Source organism: Cottoperca gobio, chromosome 1 (genome assembly GCF_900634415.1).
Source record: "Cottoperca gobio chromosome 1, fCotGob3.1, whole genome shotgun sequence".
Lineage (NCBI taxonomy): Eukaryota > Metazoa > Chordata > Actinopteri > Perciformes > Bovichtidae > Cottoperca > Cottoperca gobio.
The window spans coordinates 17878091-17903974 of NC_041355.1; the positions used below are offsets into that span (position 1 = coordinate 17878091).

The 25884-nt window shown below is 40.0% G+C and overlaps 2 protein-coding genes across 2 annotated transcripts in view; both read left to right on the plus strand.

Annotated features, from left to right (window-relative positions):
- The window catches only part of armh3 (armadillo like helical domain containing 3), a 22112-nt gene extending 13803 nt beyond the window's left edge, over positions 1 to 8309 (plus strand). Inside the window, exons 23-26 of the mRNA XM_029431864.1 lie at positions 170 to 245; positions 1912 to 1990; positions 6093 to 6209; positions 7097 to 8309. Coding sequence (XP_029287724.1) covers positions 170 to 245; positions 1912 to 1990; positions 6093 to 6209; positions 7097 to 7189 — 365 coding nt within the window. The 3' untranslated portion in view covers positions 7190 to 8309. The remainder of the gene's footprint in view (positions 1 to 169; positions 246 to 1911; positions 1991 to 6092; positions 6210 to 7096) is intronic.
- On the plus strand, positions 2806 to 25813 carry LOC115008326 (Kv channel-interacting protein 2-like). Its single transcript, XM_029431876.1, has 10 exons — positions 2806 to 4451; positions 14198 to 14441; positions 21931 to 22029; positions 22202 to 22326; positions 22454 to 22523; positions 23139 to 23209; positions 23810 to 23917; positions 23996 to 24100; positions 24691 to 24753; positions 24873 to 25813. The coding sequence occupies exons 2-10, from the start codon at positions 14369 to 14371 to the stop codon at positions 24918 to 24920; spliced, it is 762 nt and encodes a 253-aa protein (XP_029287736.1). The 5' UTR covers positions 2806 to 4451; positions 14198 to 14368; the 3' UTR covers positions 24921 to 25813.
- Positions 25814 to 25884: the final 71 nt, after the last annotated feature.

The window sequence follows — 25884 nt, forward strand, 5'->3', positions numbered from 1 at the left end:
TGGAATTACTTGTTACTAGTTTTATTCACAAATGAACTCCAGGGTTGACTTTGCAGTTTTTCCAGCTGGATGTTGAGCTACTGTCAACAACACTTCATCGACAGATGAAAGGAGTGTGTAAAGGTTGGCTGTATGTGCGCATCTAACTCTGTCATTCTCTGCCTTCCAGTTCTGAGAGTCTCAACCAACGTGGGCCAGTGGAAGGAGCCAGCCAGCAAAGTCACGCACTCCCTCGTCAATGTTCGGTAAGAAACACACAAACATTCGCAACAAACAAATACTGTTTCTTAAGAAGGAGAAAAGAGTCACATTGGATTTAAAACAAGTATGTGGGGGATGAAGGTCAAAATAAAGTGAATGAAGTTAAATCTTTTAAGAACTGTAATTTAGGTCCTTCATCCCCAGCCTGTTCCTAACCCCCCCCCCAGACCCCTCTATCCAGTCATGTTTAAGCCTTTATCTCCTCCTCCCTAACCCTGCTCCAGTCCACATACTCTACTTGGTCTCTTTTGCACCATTCCCCTTGCAATCTCTTTCCTCCTCATCTCAGAGGAGATGATCCTCTGAGGTCACCCCGGCTTGGAGGCCCCTGAGGGTCGCCCGTACGAGCGGGATACTCCCCGAGGACTCACCCACTCAGCTGGGCTCCCGATGGGGCTGAGTAGGAAGTCACAGGGGTTGAAGAGAAGATGGGGAGGAAGAAGATTGAAAGAGTAATATTTGAAAGAATAGATAAATACGTGAATCGGAGAGGAATAAAGAACCCACAGGAACTGTGTTAAAACTATATTAAATGAAGGCACCAATCTCATTTTACTCCCACCAGTTCATTCCTCCTCACGCTGGCTTCCCACGTAAATGACAACTGAATTACCACGACGGAGAATTCTCTGCCTTTTTGTCACTATAATTAATTTGATATATGTGACGTAGTCTACGCCAGTACAAAATGAGCCACTTCACCTCACAGCTGTGCTTATTGCGTCAACTTATATTTGAGATAGAAAGCAGTTTATTTCCTGGAAATGAATGCTAATGCTGTAAAAGATTGCCTCTGAATTTACATGTAGATTTCCCCGGTGTGCTCACACAATACGAAGGAGGCGTTGAGATGAAATCGAAAAAGGTTTGAATAGAAGTTTTGGGGTTCAACAGCTTGTGTGTAATTGGGGTTGTTAGAAATGCGCAGTTCAAATATCAACTGCAAACGTTCACACCTTAAATATTAACTTATTAGTTTGCACCTTAACAAGAAGTAACCACACATGGTTTTTGTAGAAAGCCACACACACATTGAAGACCCCCGTCACCACATGCCGCTGTGTACTTTAGGTCTTGGACAGTGTTTCATGCTTTGGGCTCGGACCCTTATTTCCAATTCAAGGATCCTGCAACACTAAGTCTTCTAATTGTCATTCACAGAATTGTATGTTTCTGTTGTCCGACGAGGGAACAAATATGAAATGATGTTGAAGTGAATATGAGGAGATTGGGATCCTCTCTAAATGTAATGTAGATGTGGTTCTTCCTTGGCTCATGCAACACCTTTGAAAATCGGGCCGGTAGTATTTCCGTAATCCTGTTGAAAAGAAACAAGAAACAGACAAAGAAACTGAAACATATCGTCCTTGGAGGAGGTAATAAGGATCTGCAGCTCATATATACTGCCTAGAAAAAAAGGACAGCCGGGTCTTACTGCCCAACATGGCTGAGTTCACTAATGCCCAAAATCTCTTTAAGTCCACAAGAAGATTAATGCCTGTGGTTTTTGGAATGAGATTTGTATCAATTACATATGTCTGTAATGTTCTGTTGTGCACGTGGTGTTGGGAAGATCGCTTACTTCCTTAGACTTTAAGGAAAATGTGCACTTTGCTTCGTTTCAGAAGTGTTTGTGTTTTTGTCTTTAAGGGCCATCATCAACCATTTTAATCCCAAGATTGAGTCGTACGCTGCAGTGAACCACATCTCCCAGCTGTCAGAGGAACAGGTAAACACACCTTTTCTCCTTTTACACTCTGTCTAAAAGTTGCATTTCAAATAAATGATTAAATAAATAAACATCCCAGGGGCTATTTTGGCAGAACTCCACTGAAACATCACTCTTTTGTCATTTCAAAAGTAAATCGAATGAATCTTTTAGCACACAATGGGGGAAACGCTCAGTGCTTCAAAGTGTTTGAGGTAGGGGTTCATGGCGTTTTATTTTGAAAGAATGCCTATTCATCAAGAAGTAGTTACAGTTCTGTGGCAGAGACGGATGACTCAGACGTTGCTTATTGTGATGAGACAACTGGAGGAGCCGTTGTTATCACACACCACTGAGCTTGAACCTCATCGTGTCTGATTCATTGCACACAGTTCAGGCAGGTGGGAGGAACCTCTTCACAACCAATACGAAGCTCTTTACACTGAACACCACAGATGGAGTACACAGAGGACACGCACGTTTTAGCTGCTGTCACTTCTGGACACACTCGGATGCCAACAACTTTCACAGTATTCTTTTAAACATACACAGTGTTCACCGTTTACCGGCCTGTTTTATAGGAAACATCACCCTCAACAGAAATGTATACATTTAAACTTTAAATGTATACATTTATACAAAAAGACATCAGAGAAACCTCAACATTTACTATATACTTTACATTTTAAAGTATATAGTAAATGTTGAGGTTTCTCTGGTGTCTTTTTTTGCCAACTTGTAAACACAGCGTCCCAGAAGCTGTCGAGTTCTTTAATGACTCAATTGTCGCTGAGGTATTCCTTCATCATTTGTGTAAAAACTTGACTCCGTAAGGAGGCTGAACTTCACTGATACGGGCGTTGGGAGCTCAACTTAAGACATTATCGTTTATGTCAAATCAGTGAGGATAGGAAAACAGCCGGAAGAATACTATTTTTACAAGCCGATAAGAGAGTGATGGATTTGGTCATTATACTCCCCAATTACCTCTCCGCTTTTATCTGCTAGATTTATTCACAACAGAGAGGGAAGGCAGAAGTTAGCTTTAGTCTCTAAGAGCGAGCAGTGGGTTTATATGATTGTCCATTTGTCATATTAATACCTCTCCGATTAAAATAAAGTAACTTTTGATAATTGGTAGTTTTGAGCAGTCTTCTTTAACATGAGTTGTCTTCATAAATCATAATTGTATGCTACTACAAAGGTTGTGTATTGACAGATGTGTTTTTGTCTTAAACAAGTTAAAAGTTAAAATGATTTATTGGAGTTGAGGAACTTAACTTGTCTTACTGTCTACATGTTTTACTGTGGTTATATTGGGTAGGAAAATATAGATGATGAAGGTAGACGGTCGATGTTTTATGACTCGGATGGGAATACAACTTTGATCTGGACTTCAGTTAAGTGAAGGACTTAAAGGGACAGTTCGCCTCAAAATCAAAAATACATATTTTTCTTTTTACCTGTTCTATTCAATCTAGATTGTTCATCAACATCTGGTTACTTAAGATAACCAACAGAACTTGTGAGCAGTTTCATGTAGGAACTATTTTCCTACTACCAAACTACACTTGCCAACGAGTCCATGAGTAGATGCACGCTTCCTTCTGCGCGGTGATGCGGTTTGCAGGTGTAGTTTAGTAGAAAGAAAATAGTTCCACCATGAATTTGCTCGCAACTGTGGATTACCTTGAGTAGCCGGGTCATGATGAACAGTCTAGATTGGTAAATAGCACTACAGGTATAAAAGTATGTATTTTTGATTTTGGGGTGAACTGTCCCTTTAAGTCCTCAACACCAGTATTCTCCTTTGGGACAGTGCATTGTTCCATAGTCTTCACATGGCTAGAAACAGTACTTAATTTAAGTTATTGTTCTGCTCTCATGCTAGCAATATTTGTTATGTTTTTATAAATGATAAAACACAGTTTCCCTTTGGGAGACCTCTCTCTAATGCTGCCTCTAACTAATGAGCTCAAAAATTACCTTTTGAACATAAACCAAAATAGTCCTTTTGAAGCACTGTACTAACTGCTAATCACAGAATTCATAAAATGTAGATCGGATTTTCAATAAAAGAAAGAAGATAATTGAGTGAACCACATTAAGCGCTTTCAACTGAACATGAGAAATACAAGAAGCCGACTGAAAGTTATGCTCACAGCTGATGGACACAAAAGGTAAAGACTTAAAGGTAAATTCATCCAAACAAAACCCACATCTTGCATCTTCTTTCATCTTCCGATGACCGTTAATATAACTGAGGTTCACGGCTGTGCACTCAAACCTGTGTTGTGGGATAGAACGGAGGAAGAGATGTTGAACTTTGGTCCGTGTGAGCGGCGTTCAGATCAGTGACTTGTTCAGACAAAGCTCTTAGTTTTTCCCTTCTGTCCCTGTCGAAACCTTGCATTTCTTCTGACATACAGTGCCTGTCACACACACACACACACACACACACACACACACACACACACACACAGTAACCACTTGCACTCCATCCGCCTGCAGCGTCTTCATTCCCCACAGTGACACTAGAAGATGGATGGCCTCCAGAAACACACAGCATTAAAACACTGTCTGTCTCACACACAAGACTCACTTCAGCACACACAGGCTGCTTTTGTACTCGCGCTTCAAGGTAAATTCAATGACAAATGCGCACACACACAATCATATCTGCTTAGTGATGCAGAAAGTTGCTGCGCGGAGTCGAGTGTGTGTGTGTGTGTGTGTGTGTGTGTGTGTGCGCTGCAAAAACGCTGAACCAAACACTTATCATCCCTGTCTTAACTCAAGCATGTGGTTAAGTTTACGCTGTCTCTCTGTCTTCTCTTGACTTTTCTTTAATCCTCCATTTACTTCCCCCTTTTTTTGTGCTTGTAACCAGTTTGTCATAGGCTCACGCTCGCCCCCCCCCCTTTCCCCGTCCTCCTTTCATCTTTTCTGTCCTTTCCATTCGTCACCAGTGAGGGGGAAAAAACCTTAACACACATTAGCTGAGGTTACCATTCAAACCTCCCTCCACATTTCCTGAGGGAGAGGAGGGTGATGGAGAGCTGTGAGGGAGGAGGAGGCTGGGAGAGAGATATGGGTATGAATTTTTCATCCGTGCACTATCAGAGGTTGAAATAAAATAAAAACAACAGCACTTTTTTTTTCTTCCCCTGAGCTGTAGATTTATTAGAAGAAAATAAAAGGAAGAAGAATGATTTCCTGTTCTTAACTCTCTGTTGATACATTTACAAATGATGATTCAGCTGTACAGTAGATGTACGACCAGAGATGTGTGTGTGTGTGTGTGCGTGTGTGTGTGTGTGTGTGTGTGTGTGTGTGTGTGTGTGGGGGGGGCTCATGCATCTCATTGTGAATGTTTCATGCTGTGTGGGGTGTTGCAGGGACATTAATAAGATAATGAAAACGGTCTGCTTAGGGGCTGTTTCACGGCTGAATGGGGGGATGGCAGGGGGTGGGAGTGTGGACAATCTGTGCATAATTGCCTCTGATTTCAACTCGCCTTATCTCAGCCGGACTTTACTTCAGGCATGAGCACATGCCTGGGCACATGGGCACATTTGTATTTGCTTGATTGTATTCGTACTCTGACCTTAAAATGATGAAGTCAGTCCTACCCAAAGCAAAAATGCACTTATTGTGAAACTAAATGTTATTAGTACCAAAGAGAGAGAGAGAGAGACACACACACAACACACACACACACACACACACACACACACACACCCCCACTGTTATATAAACCTAACAGAGTTCAACCTAATGGTGCTTTATTTTGTAGAGAAACAAGTAATGAAGCAAATACATTTTCCTTTTTTTAATAAAAAATGTTATCCATCAATTTGCAGATGATATGTCCCTCTTTCCAAACGACTAATCAAATCCCTGATAACAGAGTTGACCCTGACGAGCAGTTGACTGGAAATAACCAGAGAGAGGAACCAGATCCTGATCGCTCATGAATAATGATGTTGTAATGAAGTATTAATCGCTAATTAATATTTGACTGTGAATATCCAGTGTTCACACTGCGATGCATTAACCGCTCTCTAATATGGAGTTATGCAACACGTTCGTTATCTGTTTCCCTTCTCTGCCACCCTGTTAGGTGTTGGAAGTGGTTCGGTCCAACTATGACACACTGACGCTAAAACTGCAGGATGGTTTGGACCAGTTTGAGAGATACTCGGAGCAGCCTAAAGAGGCCGCCTTCTTCAAGGAGCTGGTAAGAGACAGCAGTGCATTGTGGGTGATGAGATTTAGGTTCTGTGGTGGTGTCACACCATGTTAAGTCAGACTCACAGCTGTGGATGACGCTCTGCATTGAAAGGAGGGTATAAATTATAAGGACGCTACTTTTTTTTTTTTAAAGCAGCAAATTGTTGTGGTTTTTTTTGCCAGAAATTACGATTTTATTTCCCTACGCACCTTAAAGTGGTTGTTTTCTTCTGCAACATGACACTGATCACTGCTGAGAAAATACTTCCTGTAGTTCATTTAGTCTACACTGCAAATTGTATTTTTAAATCAAAACGTTCACCTGGACTTTTGTGTTTATTTATTATTATTATTATTATTATTATTATTATTATTATTATTATTATTATTATTATTATTTGTGTAAGATTTTCACCTTTTTTTTGTTTTTTTTTATAATGAAACACTCGAAAGTTCTAGAATTAATTTTTTACAAAACATAAACCTATAACGGTGAGGTATAAATAAGAGACGATGTGAGATGCACTCGACCCACAGCACCAGCAGGAAACAATGGCACTGTTACAATAAATGGCTCATTCTTTTGTTAAAGGGGTATTCCACCGATTGAGTATTGCAACGTACAACTTCTGGAAAGTTGGAGGACTTATGAGACATCTAAAGACGAACTTTCAATATGAAAGCAGCACAGGCTGAGGTGTCCTGTCTTGTAGTCCTTAATGTTGGTGAACCTCTAAAGAGGCTACACCCTACACTTCCCATAATGCAACTCAATACAGACTGACTGCTGTCCCTTAAAGAATAAGAATAAATTGTTAAAGAAAGAAATGCACATTTCCACAGTTTAGTGTCTTTTTGACCTGGTACTAAACGTCCCTCTCTGTCTGTCTCCAGGTGCGCTCCATCAGTCTGAATGTGAGGAAGAATGTCTCTCTGAACACGCTGAGTCAGGACGTCCTGCTCAAAGAGTTCTCCACTATCTCCTGAGACTCACACACACCTTCAGCCTCCTCCTCCCTTCAGACGGACAGACACAGTGCATTTGTGTGCGCATGGACATGTACACATACTTTCACACATTCAACACAAACACCAACAAGTACAATTCCTCACCCTCCGCTTCACGTGAAGATGGAAACGGAGACAGACGCACTAACAGGCTGGATGCTGCTTAAAGAAAGACCTGAAAACTCTCCGGACTTCCTTTGTGGTCGTCGATATAAGTGCGTGTGATAATTTAAGGAAGTGACCGTATTGCACTGGTTCCTCGTGTGCAATCTGCAGTATTGGCTGGACTGTTAACTGACACGTGAAAGTTTGGATTAAATCGAATTCAAGTATTTTCAAGCCAGATGTTAATCACCAACTTTTCTGCCACTGATAATGTATAAGTAGCTCCTGCAGTCAAAACTGATCGCAGTACAGATTGATGATTTATCTCTCCAGTAATTATTTCAGAAGATTTAGGCTTTGAAGTGAAACATTATGTCCTTCCTATTGGTAACGTCGACCCTGAGTCTTTGAGTTTGAATCTTACTGTAAATCCTCTTCGATTAGAGCATTAACTATTTGATTGAATGCTTGTTGTGCGAATGCTATCTTAATTCTCTACATGTTCAAAACAAATTTACAAGTATTTTGAATTTGCATGTTTGCTAAGGGATAGAACATTTTGAGCCGTAGTTAAGTTGAGAATGCTCTGAAGTGATTAAAAAACCCTTTTTATTGTTGTTGCAAACCTTTTGCTTTTGAACAAAGCCATGACTAACATTCACTTCTGCACGTCACACAAGTCCTTGTCTCTTGCTGTAACAAATTAATCTGAGTGTGTCGATTGGTTAGTTTAGAAGGTAAACTGTTGGAACAATGGTTTCACATTATGATCCATTAAAGTGATTATGGCTGGTGTGACTCCGTCACAAGATGTCAGTTTAGTGGAAAACAGAAGAATTCATCCTGATGATTTGAAATGATTATTCTTTTGACTGGAAGCAGATCTTAATTATGCAATTTCTTCAAGTGTAGGGTCTTGTTTCTTTCATCTCTTAACTCCTGTAGGTATATTTATGTTTCTTTTTTAAATAAAGGTTGGTTTCCTGTACCTCAACTAGTGACTTCTATTTTGACTATTTAGGCAAAAAACATTAAGAATAGCTTTATTTTATTAACATCAAAACTAACTTTCTTTTACATTATTTAATCGGCTACATTCTCATCAGCTCGCCCTACACGCACGCACGCACGCACACACACACACTGTTCGCTGCTGACACGGCCAACTGAGTCTGAGTGATACATTAGCCGTCAGTGGGAAACTTGATTTCTAACCCCCCCCACACACACTGCAGAAGAAGTGAAATATGACTTCATTTGGTGAATATGGTCTTCTATAACAAATGCTTTTGTCTTGGATCATTTCTTTCCTTGTTGAGCATTTATGAACTGTTGAGTTGCAACTCAGTGAGCAAAAAGTCGAGCAGCATACACTGTCTTTGGATGAGTTTGCAGATAGATGATGTCATTAAAATGTCAAAAGGTACATCTGCGATTTATCACACTTATTCAACATCAGAAAAAAAAAAACCTCAACTTTAAAGCTGGATTCATTCATATTTTTATCATTTTGGAGACAGAACAAGCTGTAAACGCAAACAAACCTATTTGCAAACATTTGCTCATTTAAACACAACCTCTGTGTCCGAAAGGTGAAGCCAATGCAGAAGTGCCTTAAACCGACATTCTTTCTAATGGCCAGCAGGGGGCGACTCCACTGGGTGCAAAAATAAGTTGTTTTGTATAGAAGTCAATGAGAAAATGAGCCGACTTCCTACTCGATTTATTACCTCGGTAAACTTTTTTCTAATGACTTTGTGGTCTCAGTAGTATGCACTAGTATCAAGTCTTCTCTGAATGCAGCATCGTGTTTATTTTGTAAATTATGTTCCCATTTAGAGTATAAGATGACAAATCAGGAGCGTTCATTTCTTCCATTGGAAGTATATTGTGTTTTAAGCATGTTCTTCCCTAGCGCTAGCGTTAGCTGGTGACTTATCGGTTGCTATGCTAACGAGACTCGCCCCCCTGTGCCTCGCTCTTCCACAGCTCCACCCTTTCGTCCAAATATCGTCACTTTGGTTCCAAAAAAAACTAAATGGCGATGCTAATGTCCCACAGACACGCAACAGAATCATTTATTTGAAGACGTGTTTCCATCCACCTGAATATTCACTCTCCTTTTAGATCCACCAACTCCTGAAATACCTGCAAATATCTTAAACAGCCAAATTAAAGCACATGTTCGACCCACACGTGTGCTATAATCACCACTTAGTCTTCATGACTGTGTGTATATAGACCGCTTGATTGACAGCTCCCTCCCACTTTGCATCTGTTACAGACGTTGGACAACTGTTGTTGTTGTAATTGGTAAATTGACTGATGACCTCGTGTATTTCTTAGCATAGCTCTGCCCAACATCCACAGTGATAGTGATGCAGTTACACATTTAAAAAATAAAAATCATACCTGCATAATACCGACCCAACTGAATCATATTCCTTCATGAGGGACTATTCTGTCCCAGATGATTGTGGGTAAAACCTCTCATGGAGATATAATGTGAGCATACAGTCACAGTAAGTACACTATTATTACATTAGATTGTATGCACTAATACATTTCATTATCAAATGTATCTACACAAAGTCGCAAAAAGCTTATCAGTCTGGACACAATCATTTGGTTGTGTGTTTATGAAGTTCCAGCTCTGATCTACTAAACTGTGAACAAGACGAGCGAAAACACATCTGTTTACTCAGTATGTTATTTGAGCAGTGGCAGCAGCACAGTGCAATTATGAGGCAGGAGTTTATAGAAAATGATCAATATTCTGCAAATGTGCTGTGACTAAATATTTGAATGAAGGAAATTCCATATTTATCTGAGAAATTATGGTAAGAGGCAGGTCACGGTTGCTCAAACCGTCGATATTGCTGTGAGAAAAACAAACTCTCCAGTTCCTCTCCTCTTTGTCCTCCATCTACTCCATTAGTAAAACTAATTAGTCAATATCTCTGATATACTTTGGCCTCTAGCTAATTTCTAATGACGTCTGTGCCCTTCCGGCTCACACAAACAACACCAACTGTATCTTGTGTTTGTCAGAAGTTATTCAAAGTAACAAGCAGCGGTCAGAGTGGACTGCAGGGGTCTGGACAAATCAGGGATGACAGTGCTCATTTTCGGGCCAAGTTTATCCCATATTTCTGGAAGCTGGTTTCACATTAGGCAACAAAACGTCCAATTCATTATGAAAAATTCACACATGTTTGAAAGAGTGGTGGATTTCTGTTGTTTTTAATTTTCCTATTGAAGAAAGTCACTGGGTGAATAGTGGTGAATAAACGTGCATCGTCAGTATACTGGTAGCATAAGGGGCCCATCAATACACCCCGAGGAACTGCGCTGATAATAGGTGTTGAAAAAAGAGTTCACTATTCTCAGTTATTGACGGTCCGTTAATTTAAAGCTTTAAAAACTGTGTATGACATCATATATGGTATCATTCAAGCTGAAACTCTGCTTCAGTGTTCTCAAACTAAATAACTGAATTTCCACAATCTGACACACAATGAATACGAAAGATTTAAACTGATGCTTTGCTGCCACTGGCACTTTAAGAAGTCAGAGTAAAGCATACAGAAATGTATGCAGAGACTTAATTAAATCTAAATTATAATATTTAGAAATCATGATTATCAATAAAAGAAAATGTTGACAATCAAATGATCTGTAAATGCGGTTTCAAAGGACCTGAGAAAGGAAACTGATTTAACAGACGATGATGCTGCTGCATCGCATTTGAACCTAAATTAATTAATATAGCCATTAATTATAAAACCGAGGCATTTCAGAGAGCTAGAGTTACCACTTGAAATGATATAGAGAAGATTCACCCATGTGTGATGGTGACCCCGTGCCCCACTGGTCCAGTCCGACAGAGATTTAGTCCATCAGGTGTTTGTACAGAGAGATGACAGGCGTGTGTAAAAGACCAAACCACTCAGCAGACATTGTTTTTTTCTTCTGGTTAAAAGTAATATGTTCCACTGACCAATCTGCCTCCATTTGGTCTGGTTCCCTCTGAGTGACAGCACTAGTGCCTTGCAGTAAGTTTTCTCTGTTCGGTAGTCGACCTTTAAGAACTTGAATGCACCAACAAAGAACCATTTTCAAAGAAGCCTCTCACAACAGAAAGCACTCGCTCATTAATTTGTAGTTGATGGGTTACGACATGTAGAGCCTTTAATGCAGCAGCAGTGGGACCATAAACATTAAAGATTACAACCTCGCTCTTTTCCCCTTTTCGTCTCGGTGTTTCTCTATCTTTGCTTTTGTACGTCTGTGTCTCTCAAAGCTTAATCAAAACTCTAGTGCTGAAGAAAAAAAACACTGATAAGCCTCTAATGGACACGCGAGCATCTATGTGGGTGCAAAAATCCATTTCCAGAGATGATAATGTGCTTTTGGGAAAAACACTGTGGCATGGAAAGTGGACTCTGAGTGTATTTGCTCTTTTGTGTGTTTGTGGAGATCACTTCGTGCAATGTCTTTTTAATATGGGTATTCCAAATCCTCTAATTTTGTTGGCTATATTGTAGATTGGGTAGTAAATCAACGCTGATATAATCTGGGCAGTGTGTGTGTGCTGGTGACGGCTCAGAGGCTCAGGCAGAGCAAATCCCTTGCGTTTTACTGTGACAACCCATTAACGCTGCTGTGTATTTATAACATTTCATTTAGGCATATCAGCCTTCTCATCAAATATTCATTTGAGGGGAGATTGCCTGCTTTGTTTCGCCCTCCACTCCTCCGTCATCCCCTCACCCTTTCATTTTTTTTTATCTGTGTGTTGCACCTGTATCTAAAGAAAATAGAATCAACTCAAACTGCCTGTTTCCAGGGGAACACGTAAGCAGAAACACACCTCCTGAGGGCACTAGGCATTAGTTTTTACTGAATATTATCCTCAGTGCCACCTCACCTGTGTGTGTGTGTGCTTCTCCTGTATCTATCAGTGTGTGTGTGTGTGCTTCTCCTGTATCTATCAGTGTGTGTGTGTGTGTGTGTGTGTGCGTGTGTGCGTGTGTCACCTGTATCACCGCTCCCCACCGTGCATAACTTCAGGCTTCAATCAGAGCTCATTATTGGCTATCTGTCAGCCCCACTTTCCAGCCTGCAGCAATGCTAAACTTCCCTGTAAACCCCCGCGGGAGACACACACCATCAATCCTGCGAGATTTAAGCGACCCAAGGCGCATGATATATATTCAAATACCTCTCCACTGTGTTCCCTCTGTCTTCTTCTATTTCTCGTTTGAGTTTATTTCTCTTTCAAATGCACCACTATCCATCTCTCTGATTCTTTTTTACTTCACAAGGCCTCTGTGTCCTCCCTTGCCTTTCCTTTCTCTTTGTCTCGCTGTTTCCCAGAGCAGATATTTTCTCTTCTCCACATCAGCCTTCTGACGGGGGACATAATAATCCCTCACCCGCATCCTGCCTGTCTTTAAAGACGCTTCACCACACTGTTTATCCCACAACAAGCACTATTTAGTTTTTCTTGGCAAAAGAAGTTCTCTTTTTTTATACCATTTACATTGTTCTATGTTTTGGTTTGAGGTAACTTTAAAGGCAAGAACACAATAAAACTGTTTATTGCTGGTTTTATAGTTAATCTGCCCTGGTTTGTGTGGATCAGAATATTTAAGGCACAGCCTATAATAATTCAATAGTGTTTGGTTCTTTGAAATGCTACAAAAAGGTTTATATTGGATTTTGAAGCCGGATTAAAGGAGTGCTACGTGCGTCCTGGACATATTGTGAGTATAATGTATCCAATAACAATATTTACTTTAAAAAGCAATGTGATAAAAAAGACATGACTAAATAACTAATAATAAATAACTAAAGCCATGTCAAAGCCAGTTAACTTATTATGGAGAGTATTCTGCCTGTGAAACCGCTGTATAATGTCTCCTGTGGCTTTAGGGGAGATTTGTCAAGCCAGAGAAAGTTACACAACTTCACTTGAGTCATTTCGCGTGTGACTTTAAAGTTTGAAACTTTAAGTAATACTTTATTCTCGACATTTAAACGTTACTCTCGACATTTCTACTTAATGCAAAATCAAATAAAAATCTTCCTCCTCTTATTTCCCCTCTTATGTCCGGCCCTAATATTCTCCTGTAAAAAGCTACTGAATTACACTTCAAACCTTGATGATGTCCCAGGGAAGCTCAAAGTCTTAAAATAGAAGTTTCAGATGGCAAACAAAGCTTGTGGAAATCTTCTAGTTTATCCCATAAATCAGCTCGCGGCCTCATCGGTCTCCACCCAGTTTATGGTGTGTATTTATGGATTTAATATTCAAATGATTATTTTTTTCGAATTGCGACCTTGGCTCTCGGATTCATTTGAAATATGAGTGAGTCATTCGTTAAAGCTACTCAACCAGCCCAAGGGCGTGGAGCTGACAGGGTATTGATCGGCAGGTATTACTTCCTCCTGCCGAGCCAAGGTGAGAGTATCCATCAGGGGAGCGAAGATCAGCAGATATACACTCCCACATCCCTCTGTCTGTCTGTCTGTAGCACTCCCGCTCTCTCCATCACTCCTCTTCCTCTCTCCTCTCAGCTGTTTCTCTCTCTCAGCTCGGACAGATGCAGATGCTCCAGCTGACAGTCGGACTCTTTGACATTTTCTTTGGGATATTTGGACAATCAGCAAATTAAAGTCATCAAATTTCGGCTGCAGATCAACATCACATGTGAACCTTAAACCCGCAGAAGCCTCTCAAACGGACTCAAAAGTGCGCGCTGATGCTGAGCAGGAGAGTTTGGATAGAGACACACGAGCGTTTTCGCGGACTTTTTTTTATTTTTACTCTTTTTTTCTTGTCAATCTTGGACCCGTTTGCAACATAAATACACACAGCACACACACACACACACACACACACACACACACACACACACACACACACACACACACACACACACACACACACACACACACAGGCTGATGCTTGCAGAAAAGTGACATGCAAACAGGAGTGAAGTCGTAGCTGCGCGGTGTTCTGGTAAGAACTGAAAGAAAGAAAGAAACATGAAATCCAGGAGTCAGGACCAGAGTTTGTCTGACTCCAGAGAGCTGGACAGATCTTACGACCCTCTTACAGGTATCAGCCTTTGTCATCTTTTTTATTTTTTATATGGGAAATTGCTTGATTTACTGCTGTTTTGCTGACCTGGCTGAGATTTCCAGTGACTGTGCGCTCATGAAAGTTTGCTTTGCTTTCTTCTAAAGAGTCAACTGGTACATACAGTACAGTAGATTACACAGGGGCATTTTAAATAAATAGTATTTGCCGAGCTGTCAAAAAAACAAAAAAACACTGAAGCCAGCCAGCCGAGTTCAGTGTTTGAGTGCCTCGTGATCCTTACTTTATTATTTAAGATGAACTTTGCTTTAGCCTACTAACTGTGGGCCTGGTCAACATCTTTGGGTTCTAGGAAAGTTGTGATGGGCATTTCCATTGTTTTCTGACATTTAATAGATTAAATTATTAATAGATTGTAAAAGAAAACAGATGAATCGATAATGACAACATTCACAAGTCACAGCCCTAATTTAACAAATACATGGAATTTATGTTGGTCATATTAAATCAACATGTTTGTTTTCATGAAATGCTCTAGAAATTTGGTCTGTCCTCGACTAAAGAAATTCTTAGTCAACATACTTTTATACGATTTTGGCGACAAATCGATTAGTTGATTGAATCCACAGATCTGTAAAACTAACTGATTTAAAAGCACCACTTTAAATCTTGTGTTTACCAGAGCTTGGAAGTAAGTCATTCAGCATTAAAACAGTCGTATTATGACACAAAGGTCATAAAGATGAACATCAGTAGTATTCTCTTGGGTTGTAAATATGGACATATAGCTCAGATAAACACATGGATAAGGTTTGAAGTAGAGAGGAGAGAGAACAGAACTGCAAACAATGAATAGACGAGTCTCGGCTACAGAAGCCCTGAGACGCAACTCAAGTAAGTCTGACCAAAAAAAAAAAGACTTAAGAACAGGTGAAAAAAGGATAATCTTTCTGAGTTCCTTTTTTATTCATCTGCGAAACCAGTGGAAAAAAAGTTGTATTTGTTGTTGTTATCCTCATGTCGGCCACAAGAGGCAGAGGTGCACCCCTACCCCATGTTCATGATCACTACAACACTTTCTTCCAGGTGAGTTTTAAGTTCTCCAAGCACAATAACATCAAGATACATACATATTGTGTGTTAGCAAGTTATGTCAAATTACTTTCATGTTTTTCTTTTGGCTAGAAATGTATTTTTATCGGTGCTAATCTGCCACTTTTGGTCCTATTTAGAACATGGGATAGTGGTGCCTCTGAGCTCCTTGTGGCCGAAATGAGTATTACAACAACAACAAACACTTAACACACTTAAGTGTTAACACAAATGAAGGAACATGGAAAAGGTTATCCTGTCAAAACCTTTTTTCACCTGAATTTCTTTATTACTATACTTTTAACTGTGTGTGTGTGTGTGTGTGTGTGTGTGTGTGTGTGTGTGTGTGTGTGTGTTTTATACTATAATTAGATCAGTGTGGCGCCTCTGTTTGTCAGACTATTCAGTCTTTTATTTTCCTCATGAGTGCTTGCAAAGTCAAGTCTCTTTAGAGAGTAAGCATCTCAGTGTTCATCTCTTTCTTTTTCACACACACACACACACACACACACACACACACACACACACACACACACACACACACACACACACACACACGCACACACACACATTTAGGACTCTTCTTCTTGTGACAACTCCCAAAATAGTGCTTTCCTTTAAAAATAAATGTATAAAAATAACTTAAGAGCAGCACAGTGCTGTTCCCATTTAGTTTGCAGGATATGGTATACATCTTTATTTAATGGCTGATAGTTGCAGCTGGCACAATAGCCAGTGTGATATCCATTCAGCAGTATTTTAACCAAACAGTGAACAGGTGCATGAACACAGAGGCTTTATGGGTGTTCAGGACACACAAACAAGGACTCTTATTAAAGAGTGAAGTGCAGAGGCGCCATGGTGCACAACAGCCTGAGATACACACACTGTTTAACTCTATTGCATCTGTCTAATAAGCACCCAACAGTCATCTTTAATATATTGATGAAGGAAGCAACAACAACCGCTTATGGTGGAAGAAGTCTGTATAAATGCATTTAAATGATTTATCAGTTACATACTGAGACTGAGCAGAAAATGTTGTTTACGTGTAGCTGCTCTGCTGGAAAGCTCACGTTGTTTACTCCTGACCGTAGCCATACATTATAGGTACTGGATCTTTTTCAAGTCATCACTTTCTACACTACACTTCACATGTTACAGTGACCCTGACTGACAGCTCCCGCTGAGGTGCAGCTGAACTATGATGTCATGTGAAAAGACTGTTTTCTATTTAAGGGATAGCTCGACATTTTCGGATATATGTTTATTTTCTTTCTGGCCGACAGTGAGATGAAGTAACTATGAAGCTACATGAGCAGCCAGTGAGCTTAGCTTAGCATTAAAGACTGGAAACAGGGGTCTTAGTGCTAAGCTAAGCTAACATGTCAAAGTGTCCTTGGGCAAGATACTGAAACCCAAATTGCTCCCCATGGCATGGCCACCGGTGTGTGTGTGAGTGTGTGTGAATGTTTATCTCTCCTGATGAGCAGGTGGCGTCTGTATGAATGTGTGTGTGTGTGAATGCTGACGTGTTGTAAAAGCGCTTTGAGTGGTCGCGAAGACTAGAGAAAGAGCTTAATAAATGCATATTTAACGTTGCGAAGGTCGCAGTTTAAAACACGTTGAGAAACTGAACTACTCGATTATATTCAGGCAACAAAACTACTTGGTTAGCTTAAGGAAAGATCATGGTTTGGGTTTATATCAGTACGTTTGTTACGTTTGATACGTAGTAACATAGTTACTTAAGTAACATAAGTAACTCAGAGTTGACTTTTGGTTTCATACAGGACACAAACTCCTGGGTGAAAGTCCTGTGTCTGTTTGACCCCAGTCTGCTCCCATATGCGGATTTTGTCGCTCTTTCTGATGTACATACACCTGACTTCCTCCTTTGCTCCCTTCATAACTACTACAGTCACCAAAGATCGCCGTCTAACAACAAATGTAAATATTGTGTGTGTGTGTGTGTGTGTGTGTGTGTGTGTGTGTGTGTGTGTGTGTGTGTGCATGAGACAGGTGATAACACTTTCATACATTTTTATTCATGACATTTCTTTAGAGCGCTCAAGGGTTTCCTCCCTAATGTATCAAAAACTGTCAACACTGATAACACAAATACTTTTACATTTATTTCATGTAGTTACATGTCAGATTTCTACATAAGAGCCCCTCAGAGCCAGATATATCATATATATAAATATATTTCATGTACCAGGTGCCAGGTGGAGTTGGCTGGACTGATGAAGACTGTATTAAGATCACAGTTGTGTAACAAAAGATCAAATCTGGTGCTCCGTAACCGATGGTGTGTCACATGAGGTCAGAGGAATTTAAATAAACCTCATTGACCATCACTGGGGAACTCATGGAAGAGAAAGACATTTAAAAGTGTGAGTATCATTGGTTAGTATAAGATTACTATAATCTGAACCATGTCCTCTTTGAGGATTATGGTAAGCACAGAGGCTGTTGCCCTGGGAACATGTTACAAACAATCATTGAGCGCTGTGTGACCTCCCAAGTAAACTTAAGATCCTACCGATGAACCCAGTTTGGGTCTCGGATCAAAAGTAAAATTAGCGTCACCGGTTTAGGTTTCTTTATACGCATTCCTAGGTTCTTTACTTATTCCCTGAGAACTGATGCTCGCTTTTTCTGTTTAGCTCTTAGTCAGGAAGGAAAATGAACTTTTGTAAGAACGTTTGGTGTTTTATACACCGAGGTGCAGGTTCTCTGGGATTTTGGGAGATTTTGAAAGAAAAGTGTCTTAAAAATATTGAAGTCATGAAAACACTGTAGCATTGTGTCATTTTTCAGACGTGCAGCTGCCACTTTGGGAGGCTTTAATCCTTCCACAGTGATTACATTTATCTCACAGGTCAATATGTTCTTCGTGTAGCCAGAAACCTGCCTGATTGAAACCCATTGAAGGGCCTATTTCAAAAGTTTGAGGTTTGGGAATATTCTGATTATTTCTCCCCTTAAACTGAAATACAACAGTTAATGCTAAGGTGTCCTGCCAAAAGATCTCAATAACAGACTTTAAATTCCGTTATAACTTGTTGAAATGACTCCCCTTCAAAGCTTCCCAGCACTCCTTTCATGAGTTTCTTGGTTGTCTTTGACTTCTCCATCCACAATCTAAGTATTTTCAGCTGGAGGTGTTTGCACCAGTGGATAAAAGAGTCTTGAAATGTGTCGATAACAGCAGGGAAGAGTGTATTGATCGGCCTAAGAGGACTTGCATCTGTTGAAATTGATTCACACGATCAAAGTCACCCAGAGGGTCTCCAGGAGTGAGGAAAGGCTGCCTGCTGGAAGATCTGCGCTCCTGCTGAAACGAGTCCGTGTTGTTCATCGGAGGAGCCTCGGCGGTATCCAGTGATCAGTTTGTGCTGTGGGACAGCTGAAAGGTCACTCACTGCAGCACTCAGTTTAATAAAACAAGTATGTTGCTTTTGCTCATATTGTAACATTAGGAGCAGTATGAACAAAATCCTTTATATTGGCTTACAGTGCATTTTTACTTTTTGTCCAGCTGAGGCTTATGATGTTATATAACAGCTGGAATAATGTTTGCCTCTCGCCCCTCTAAGAACAAACCTCCCGCTCAGTTTTTGTCGGATTACTGTGCAAAGAATAAAACAGCTGCCCTTAGAGAGCTTTTCAATAACTTAGAATATATATATAATAATATCTGCCCTGCGCTCCTTCACGTCTAAAAATACCATCTTGAAAGACCAGAAAACAGCAGGGAAGTTTTCGTTGTTGTCTGTCGTCCTGCAAAATGGTTTTCCAGTTTATAAATCCAAACGGCTGAAGTGTTTGTGCTCCTCACCTGTGTGTGAGAGGCCCTGCAAAGCTTTGTTTGTTTTTCCATCGTTGTGCAGCTGCTGTATTTGAAAGTTTGATTGACATGTCCTACATATAAAGGCAGGGTAGTAACCGCTTTGTTCTCACAGAATGAAAACATTTCAATAATTTATGTTTATTTACAGAAAGCAGAAGTTTATAGCTTTAAAGCGAGGCGTTATTTAGTGAATGCCTCTGATCTGCTGCTGCTGCTGCTATTTAATCCTTGTGTACTTTACATTACTGATGACCCTTTTAAACACATTAGAGTCTCTCAGAGAGTGAACATTAGTCAGATTTATTTATTTAGGTATCTAGTTACTTATTGGTGAAGTTTTTATTTAATGATAACGCAGTCGTAAGCTGATATTGTTTCAAACACTGCTGTTGGTGTGTTGCTACTGAAGCCCTGAGATCTATTTTCTAAGTCTGAAATACATTTTCTCTCCTTTGTGTTTGCGATTTAAGAACAGAAGGAAAAAGTGTTTGTTGGTGTAATCCTCATTTCTGCCACAAGAGGTGGAAGTGCACCAGTACCTCATGTTCCTAATAAGACTTAACATTTAATAACAACAGACACTTTGAAAAATTATTTGAGGGACGTGGAAAGATAATCCTGGCAAAAAAAGTTTTTCCTGCTCTGAAGTCATAAACACAGGAGAGAAAACTATTTTGATCAGATTTCTTTTCTCACTTGCCTCTCAGGGCTTCCGTAGTTACATATTAATGAGCACATTCAAGATGTTAGAGACGACCTGTCTCACGTGCCAGCATCTTATTTAACTTGAATGGAAATCTTAGAGGTTTTATACATTCTGTATTTCCAACATCAGTAAATGTTTTCTCTCTAGACAGCAGTGGGAGTACAGGTTTTTAAACATCACACAGGTTGCTAGCCTGTCTGTTGTAGTCTGCAGTGCTCATAGATGTAGTGAGATATGCTGTGAGCGAGCGGGAAAGCTTCCCTCTCACTAAGGGGAAGAAAGTGACACACATGCACCTCAATTCTGTAAAGTTTGAAGAAAGAAAAATAGAGAATCAGGTTGATCCCACAGCAGCTGCTGGAATCTGCTGCACCCTGTGGGACTGCTTTTGTTTCAGCAGCAGGCGACCTGTTAGTGTGAATGCTGGACATTGTTTGTAACTTGTGTACGATCACCAGTAAAAGAAAAAGAAAAAGAGTCCCTGCTTGACTGATGCTGCTCGTTTCTCCATCGCACTTTACACCACCCACCAGATTGCATCCTGTTTGTAACGGTTCACCACCATTAAAACCTTACAAAGACCATTTCTGCCAGTAAAAGAAAAACATTAGATGAAAACGTATCCTGGCGATGAAGAAAAAACAAATCCAGTATCTCAGAATTATGAGCAACTTTCTCAAAATAATGATTTAGCATCTCAAAATAATTCAGGCTCTTTTTAATCACATTGTCAGAAATGGGGTTCCATACATACAGTAGTTGTTTCTTGTCTGCATTTTTGTTTGTCCTTTCTCTGACTTTGAGGCCTTAACTGTAATCTGATTGTGGGTCAACACTGCCCTCTAGTGGCAGGAAGTACACAGCTGGAGATGCAAAATCAACAATTGTTGGTGTGAGCTTCTGGCTGCATAGTTGCTGCTGTCTAGCACCCCACGTGTACCGTGTCTCTTTGTCCTTGGGTTGTTTTGGATCAATATAAAGTCTCTGTGAATGACTTTGGATGAGAGAGACTACACAACAAGATGCCTTTACATTTAAAGAGAACACAAAGAGAATTTAGGACGAGGCAAAGCTTCAGAATAAAAGAGGATGTTTGTGTTTTACTGTAGCAGCTGAGTCGACCTTGTGGTGCTCCTACAGGAGGAGGGAGGGCTGGGGTGCAGATGTTGTGTTCGCTAATCAGTTTAATGAAGATGTTTTTTATAATAACTTCATCAGGATTATTGATTGATTCACATGCAGCTTTGGAGCAAGTTATCAGCTGGCAACATTTGGAGAGAACGACTCTGGTTTCAAAAAGTGAGGAAACACAACAGATACAAATAAGAAACAAAGAAGACAGCAAAGGAGGGCTGCAGCTCAAAGTCATGGAGAGTGACTGTGAACGTGTTCACTGGCTCATCTGTTGTGTCGTGGTGTCGTGTTGTGTTGTGGTGTCTGTAAAGGCCGGTGGACCATGATGGTGGGAGGTCCAGTGACCCGGTGGTTATAATTATGTTTTTGTAATTGTCATGTAAAAGACACATTCTGGTTAAAAAAAGACTTTAAAAAACCTGACTTTTTTCTATATCTGAAAACAAAGAATAATATTAGACCTTTAGATCACTTCTGTATCTCAGGTCTCAGTCATTTCACTCAGCCCTCACATGGACGCTCTCCAAGCATCTCTGATCCGATAGGTCACACTGGTTCAAAGCCAGGTCAGCAAACTAATTTGTGCCACTAAGTTGCGTGGAAAAGTGATTCAAATTATTTGCTTGTAGCTCGGCCAGTGGTTTATCCATCTAACATGGTGTTCCCAATGCTGGCCGCTCTGTCTGCCTCTAATCTGTGCTGTGATTGGTTGCTTCCAGATAATCCAGCATCCAAACCCAACAAAAAGACCATAAAGCAGCGCTTCCTCAAACTTCTGCCCTGCTGTCGCTCCGGCTCCAGCTCTTCAATTACTCAAAGCAAGTGTCAGGACACACAGTCGCTCCCAGATTCCCCTTCATTAAAATTAAACTGTGATACTTTTGTCACTCTTACTTTTCCTTTATTTTTCTCTGGGCGAGGCGTTTCATGTACACTTCAGTAAATCTTAGGGAGTAACTATTTAATTTCTCTGCCCATCCCTACACGCAGGTAATATCTCTGATGATGATGAACTGTTGACGGTGCGCTACCGACCGGAGGGGCTCGACCGTCTCCTACAGCAGACCAACTTCAACAAGAAGGAGCTGCAGGTCCTCTACCGGGGATTCAAAAACGTCAGTCAAAGATTCACGTGAATGTTTGAATCTTTTTTTTAAACTCATGGACCATGGATATGAATAAGGAGTGTTTTTTAATTATGTGCATGAGAAAGCCTGTCTGTGTTTTTTTTTATTTCCACAGGAGTGTCCCAGTGGTGTGGTGAATGAAGAGACTTTTAAAAGCATCTACTCCCAATTCTTCCCTCATGGAGGTCAGTCAGACACTGTGGAAGCCGAGTCCTGCCAGTAAAAGAAAACATTAGGATGAAAACTTGCGCAAAGCCTTGTGATTAAAAAAATGATCTTGTAATTTATTATAACGAGAAACTTTGTTGACTTAGTATCTCAAAACAATGACTTGCTTATGTCGAAATAATGACTTCGAATTACACAATAACCAGAAATGTTCTCACAATAATGATCATTATTATTATTATTACACAGTTTCATCATAATGACTCTCAGGTTCTATTTGCTTTGGCATCACATTTCATCATTAACATCTTCTGTGTCTAACTCGTATTTCTCACCTTTATTTAACATTTAGTTTGCAAAAGTTCTCACATCATTTTTCTGGTATTACATGTAAAATATCGGTCGAACTAGAAACCTGTAGTTATAACCTTTTCATAAGGAAAGATCTCACGTCTTCCATCTTCATTGGTGGAAGATTACACATTAAAACAAGATTACATAAAACAAACGTTTTTCACATGAGTCCAGTCATATAAAGTGATGTCACAGGATCTCTCTATCATTTCACACTCTCAAAGCTTTACTGAATCTTATGAATGATCAATGATCAATTTATTTTCTCTTCCCTCCAGATTCAACTATGTATGCACATTTCCTGTTTGAAGCTTTTGACACCCACAGCAATGGATCGGTCAGCTTTGAGGTGACTTTTCCATCCCTTCATGTTCTGCTGTTGTTTTTTTTGCTCCTTCATTTTCTCCACTTCTGTTTTCTTCCTTTCATGCATTATGTACTTTTAAATAGCACAGAGAGCACAAAGCTCAACGACTCTTCCAAGAACGCTTCTTACTCTGTTGATTTATCGTTTAGCACTTTGTAACAGTTGTTTACGATCTTCTTCTTCTTCGCTACTCCAGACGACCATCTGTCTTTCTAGATAAAATAACTCTTTCTAAGATATTTCATTTAGTCAAATACGTAAGGGCACATAAGGTACATTTCTCATATGGACTTTCTTGGCCAGGACACACACACAAGGTTGAATTTCACTTCAATATGGAACTCCTTTACTGTCTTTACCTTACAGTAAATCATAACCAAGAAACCTATCATCTTTATAAGCTTTTAGTTTGTACCTCATATCTTTAAGTACGCTTGGTAACATGTAACATTGACTCTGTACTAACAAACCACTTCCTTCTTTTACTTCCTGCTTTCATCTTTACCCTGTGACTCACTCCTTCTGATGTCACAATCTCTCTCATCATCTCAATCACGGCTCGGGTTTTTTATTTTTCTGTAGGACTTTGTTGTAAGTCTGTCCATCATCTTAAGAGGCTCCATCACCGATAAACTCAACTGGGCCTTTAATCTGTATGATCTCAACAAAGACGGCTGCATCACCAGAGAGGTACTTTAACCGTTTTCTTTGTATAGGTCTTGTGACATGTCGGCAGCGCTTCATTGACTCTCATTTATTTTCGTCCAGGAGATGACAGACATCATGCGCTCCATCTATGACATGATGGGGAAGTACACCTACCCCTGCATGAGGGATAATGCTTCCAAGGAGCATGTTGACACCTTCTTCCAGGTAAAACACCAAAACACGCCACATCACCCAACCCTAAACTAAAGTTAGTCTTTGTTCAAAACAACTAATGGTCCCCTTGTGTTTGATTTGATTTCCTTTTGCAATGTTTCACTTGAGATTCGTTTTTAAAAATGTGTCTTTAAATATTGCTTATACAAAGTTTGTACGTTGCACTGTTTTATCTCGCCAGAATTATTCAGCATTTCACATTAATCTCTCATAATGTACTAAATTAAATCATGCTGTATTGAAGACTTGACACTAGATATTGAGAGCATAAACGCAATAGGAAAATGTTTACTGAGGTAATAAATCAAGTGAGAAGTCATTTTCTCAGAGACTTCTATACAATAGGTGGAGTCGCCCCCTGCTGGCCATTAGAAATAATGCAGGTTTAAGGCACTTACACACGGGCTTCACTTCTCACACATGGAGGTTGCCCCTTGGTAGCATTGCAATAAGCTTTCCTGGCACTAGTTTCAGGCCGTTCACTGATGTTCAGTCACTCGTGTTAACTCGGCAAGAAAGCTCCACTGGGTACCTTCAAGTTACCCTTTGAAACATCTGTGCCTGTGTGTTGCATTTTCCAGAAAATGGACAAGAACAACGACGGAGTGGTCACCATCGAGGAGTTCTTGGAGACATGCCAAAAGGTCTTCTGCATCAAATGCTTTCAACCATTTCAAATGCATATTTAATGACTAACAAAACCTCCTTTTCGATTTGCAGTTCTCTCAGTAGTTTAACTTTGCCCCTTTGTTTCTCCATCCAGGATGAAAGCATCATGCAGTCCATGCACATGTTTGACAATGTGATCTAAAGCTTTAGAACTGAGTTTTTTCCTGCTGCCTGGAGCTCATCTACAGTTATTCAGCCCCCGGTCAGAGTGGACGGTGCTTGGCACTAAACAGAGCAGTGCACGGTGGGATGTCCTGAGGATATCTCCCCAAAACACTACTTGTGAAATGTTTTTTTTATTAAAAAGGTTCTTGGAAGGCATCAAAAGAAGTGGATTCTGATGTTTTAAGATGTTGAATCGCGATCGAATGAGCTGTGCAGACCGACGTGAGCAAGCATATTTAAGGCTGTAGAAAAGCAGCGTAATAACAATAAGCATTGATGAACAGTAGATACTTGTAGGCGACTGTCGTGGCCTCTTCACTCATAGAAATGACTATAACCATCATATTTTCTCTATTGCATGAACGAATGTGCAGACACATGGAGCAAATTGAACAATGTTTAAAATGTTGTAGAAAATGTATCACTCACTTTCTATACTCGCAGTTTGAAGGACGCTCTAATGAAGGGATGAAGTACTAGCAATAATCTTAAAGTAACCGGTTATCAAATCTGTCCTCAGTGTTCTTATGGAGCTCACCACTCAGTTATTGTATTACCGTATATATCGTGTGCATGATGTGTTTGTTTTGACTGGCCATTGAAATGTTTAATAAAAGTGTGTATATATTTTCGATATGGACGTGATACTACTGATGAAGTTGAATAAAACTACAGTTGCTATGCAAAAGAGCATATTGTTTTGTAACAAAATTGACCAGATGGAATATTATATCCACTAATGTCAGAGTGCTCCTAGACTTCTCCTCGTTACAGGTTCAGAGGTCATCTTTGACATTTTATAGTTTCATTATTTTTCTCTAGCCTGCACAAAAAGCATGTTTTCTTCTTAGAAGAGATGTACTGTATGTGCTGCACTTTCAAAATAAAACACTCAACAATCCTGAACTGGTATTATAATAGATTGTAAAACAGGTAAATCA

Excerpts from the sequence above, each read along its gene's own strand:
- LOC115008326 (XM_029431876.1), top strand. The coding sequence starts at position 14,369 with ATGAAATCCAGGAGTCAGGACCAGAGTTTGTCTGACTCCAGAGAGCTG. Across the intron at positions 22,030-22,201 it reads CAGCTCTTCAATTACTCAAA|GTAATATCTCTGATGATGAT; the intron begins GCAAGTGTCAGG and ends CCCTACACGCAG. Across the intron at positions 24,101-24,690 it reads ATGTTGACACCTTCTTCCAG|AAAATGGACAAGAACAACGA; the intron begins GTAAAACACCAA and ends TGCATTTTCCAG.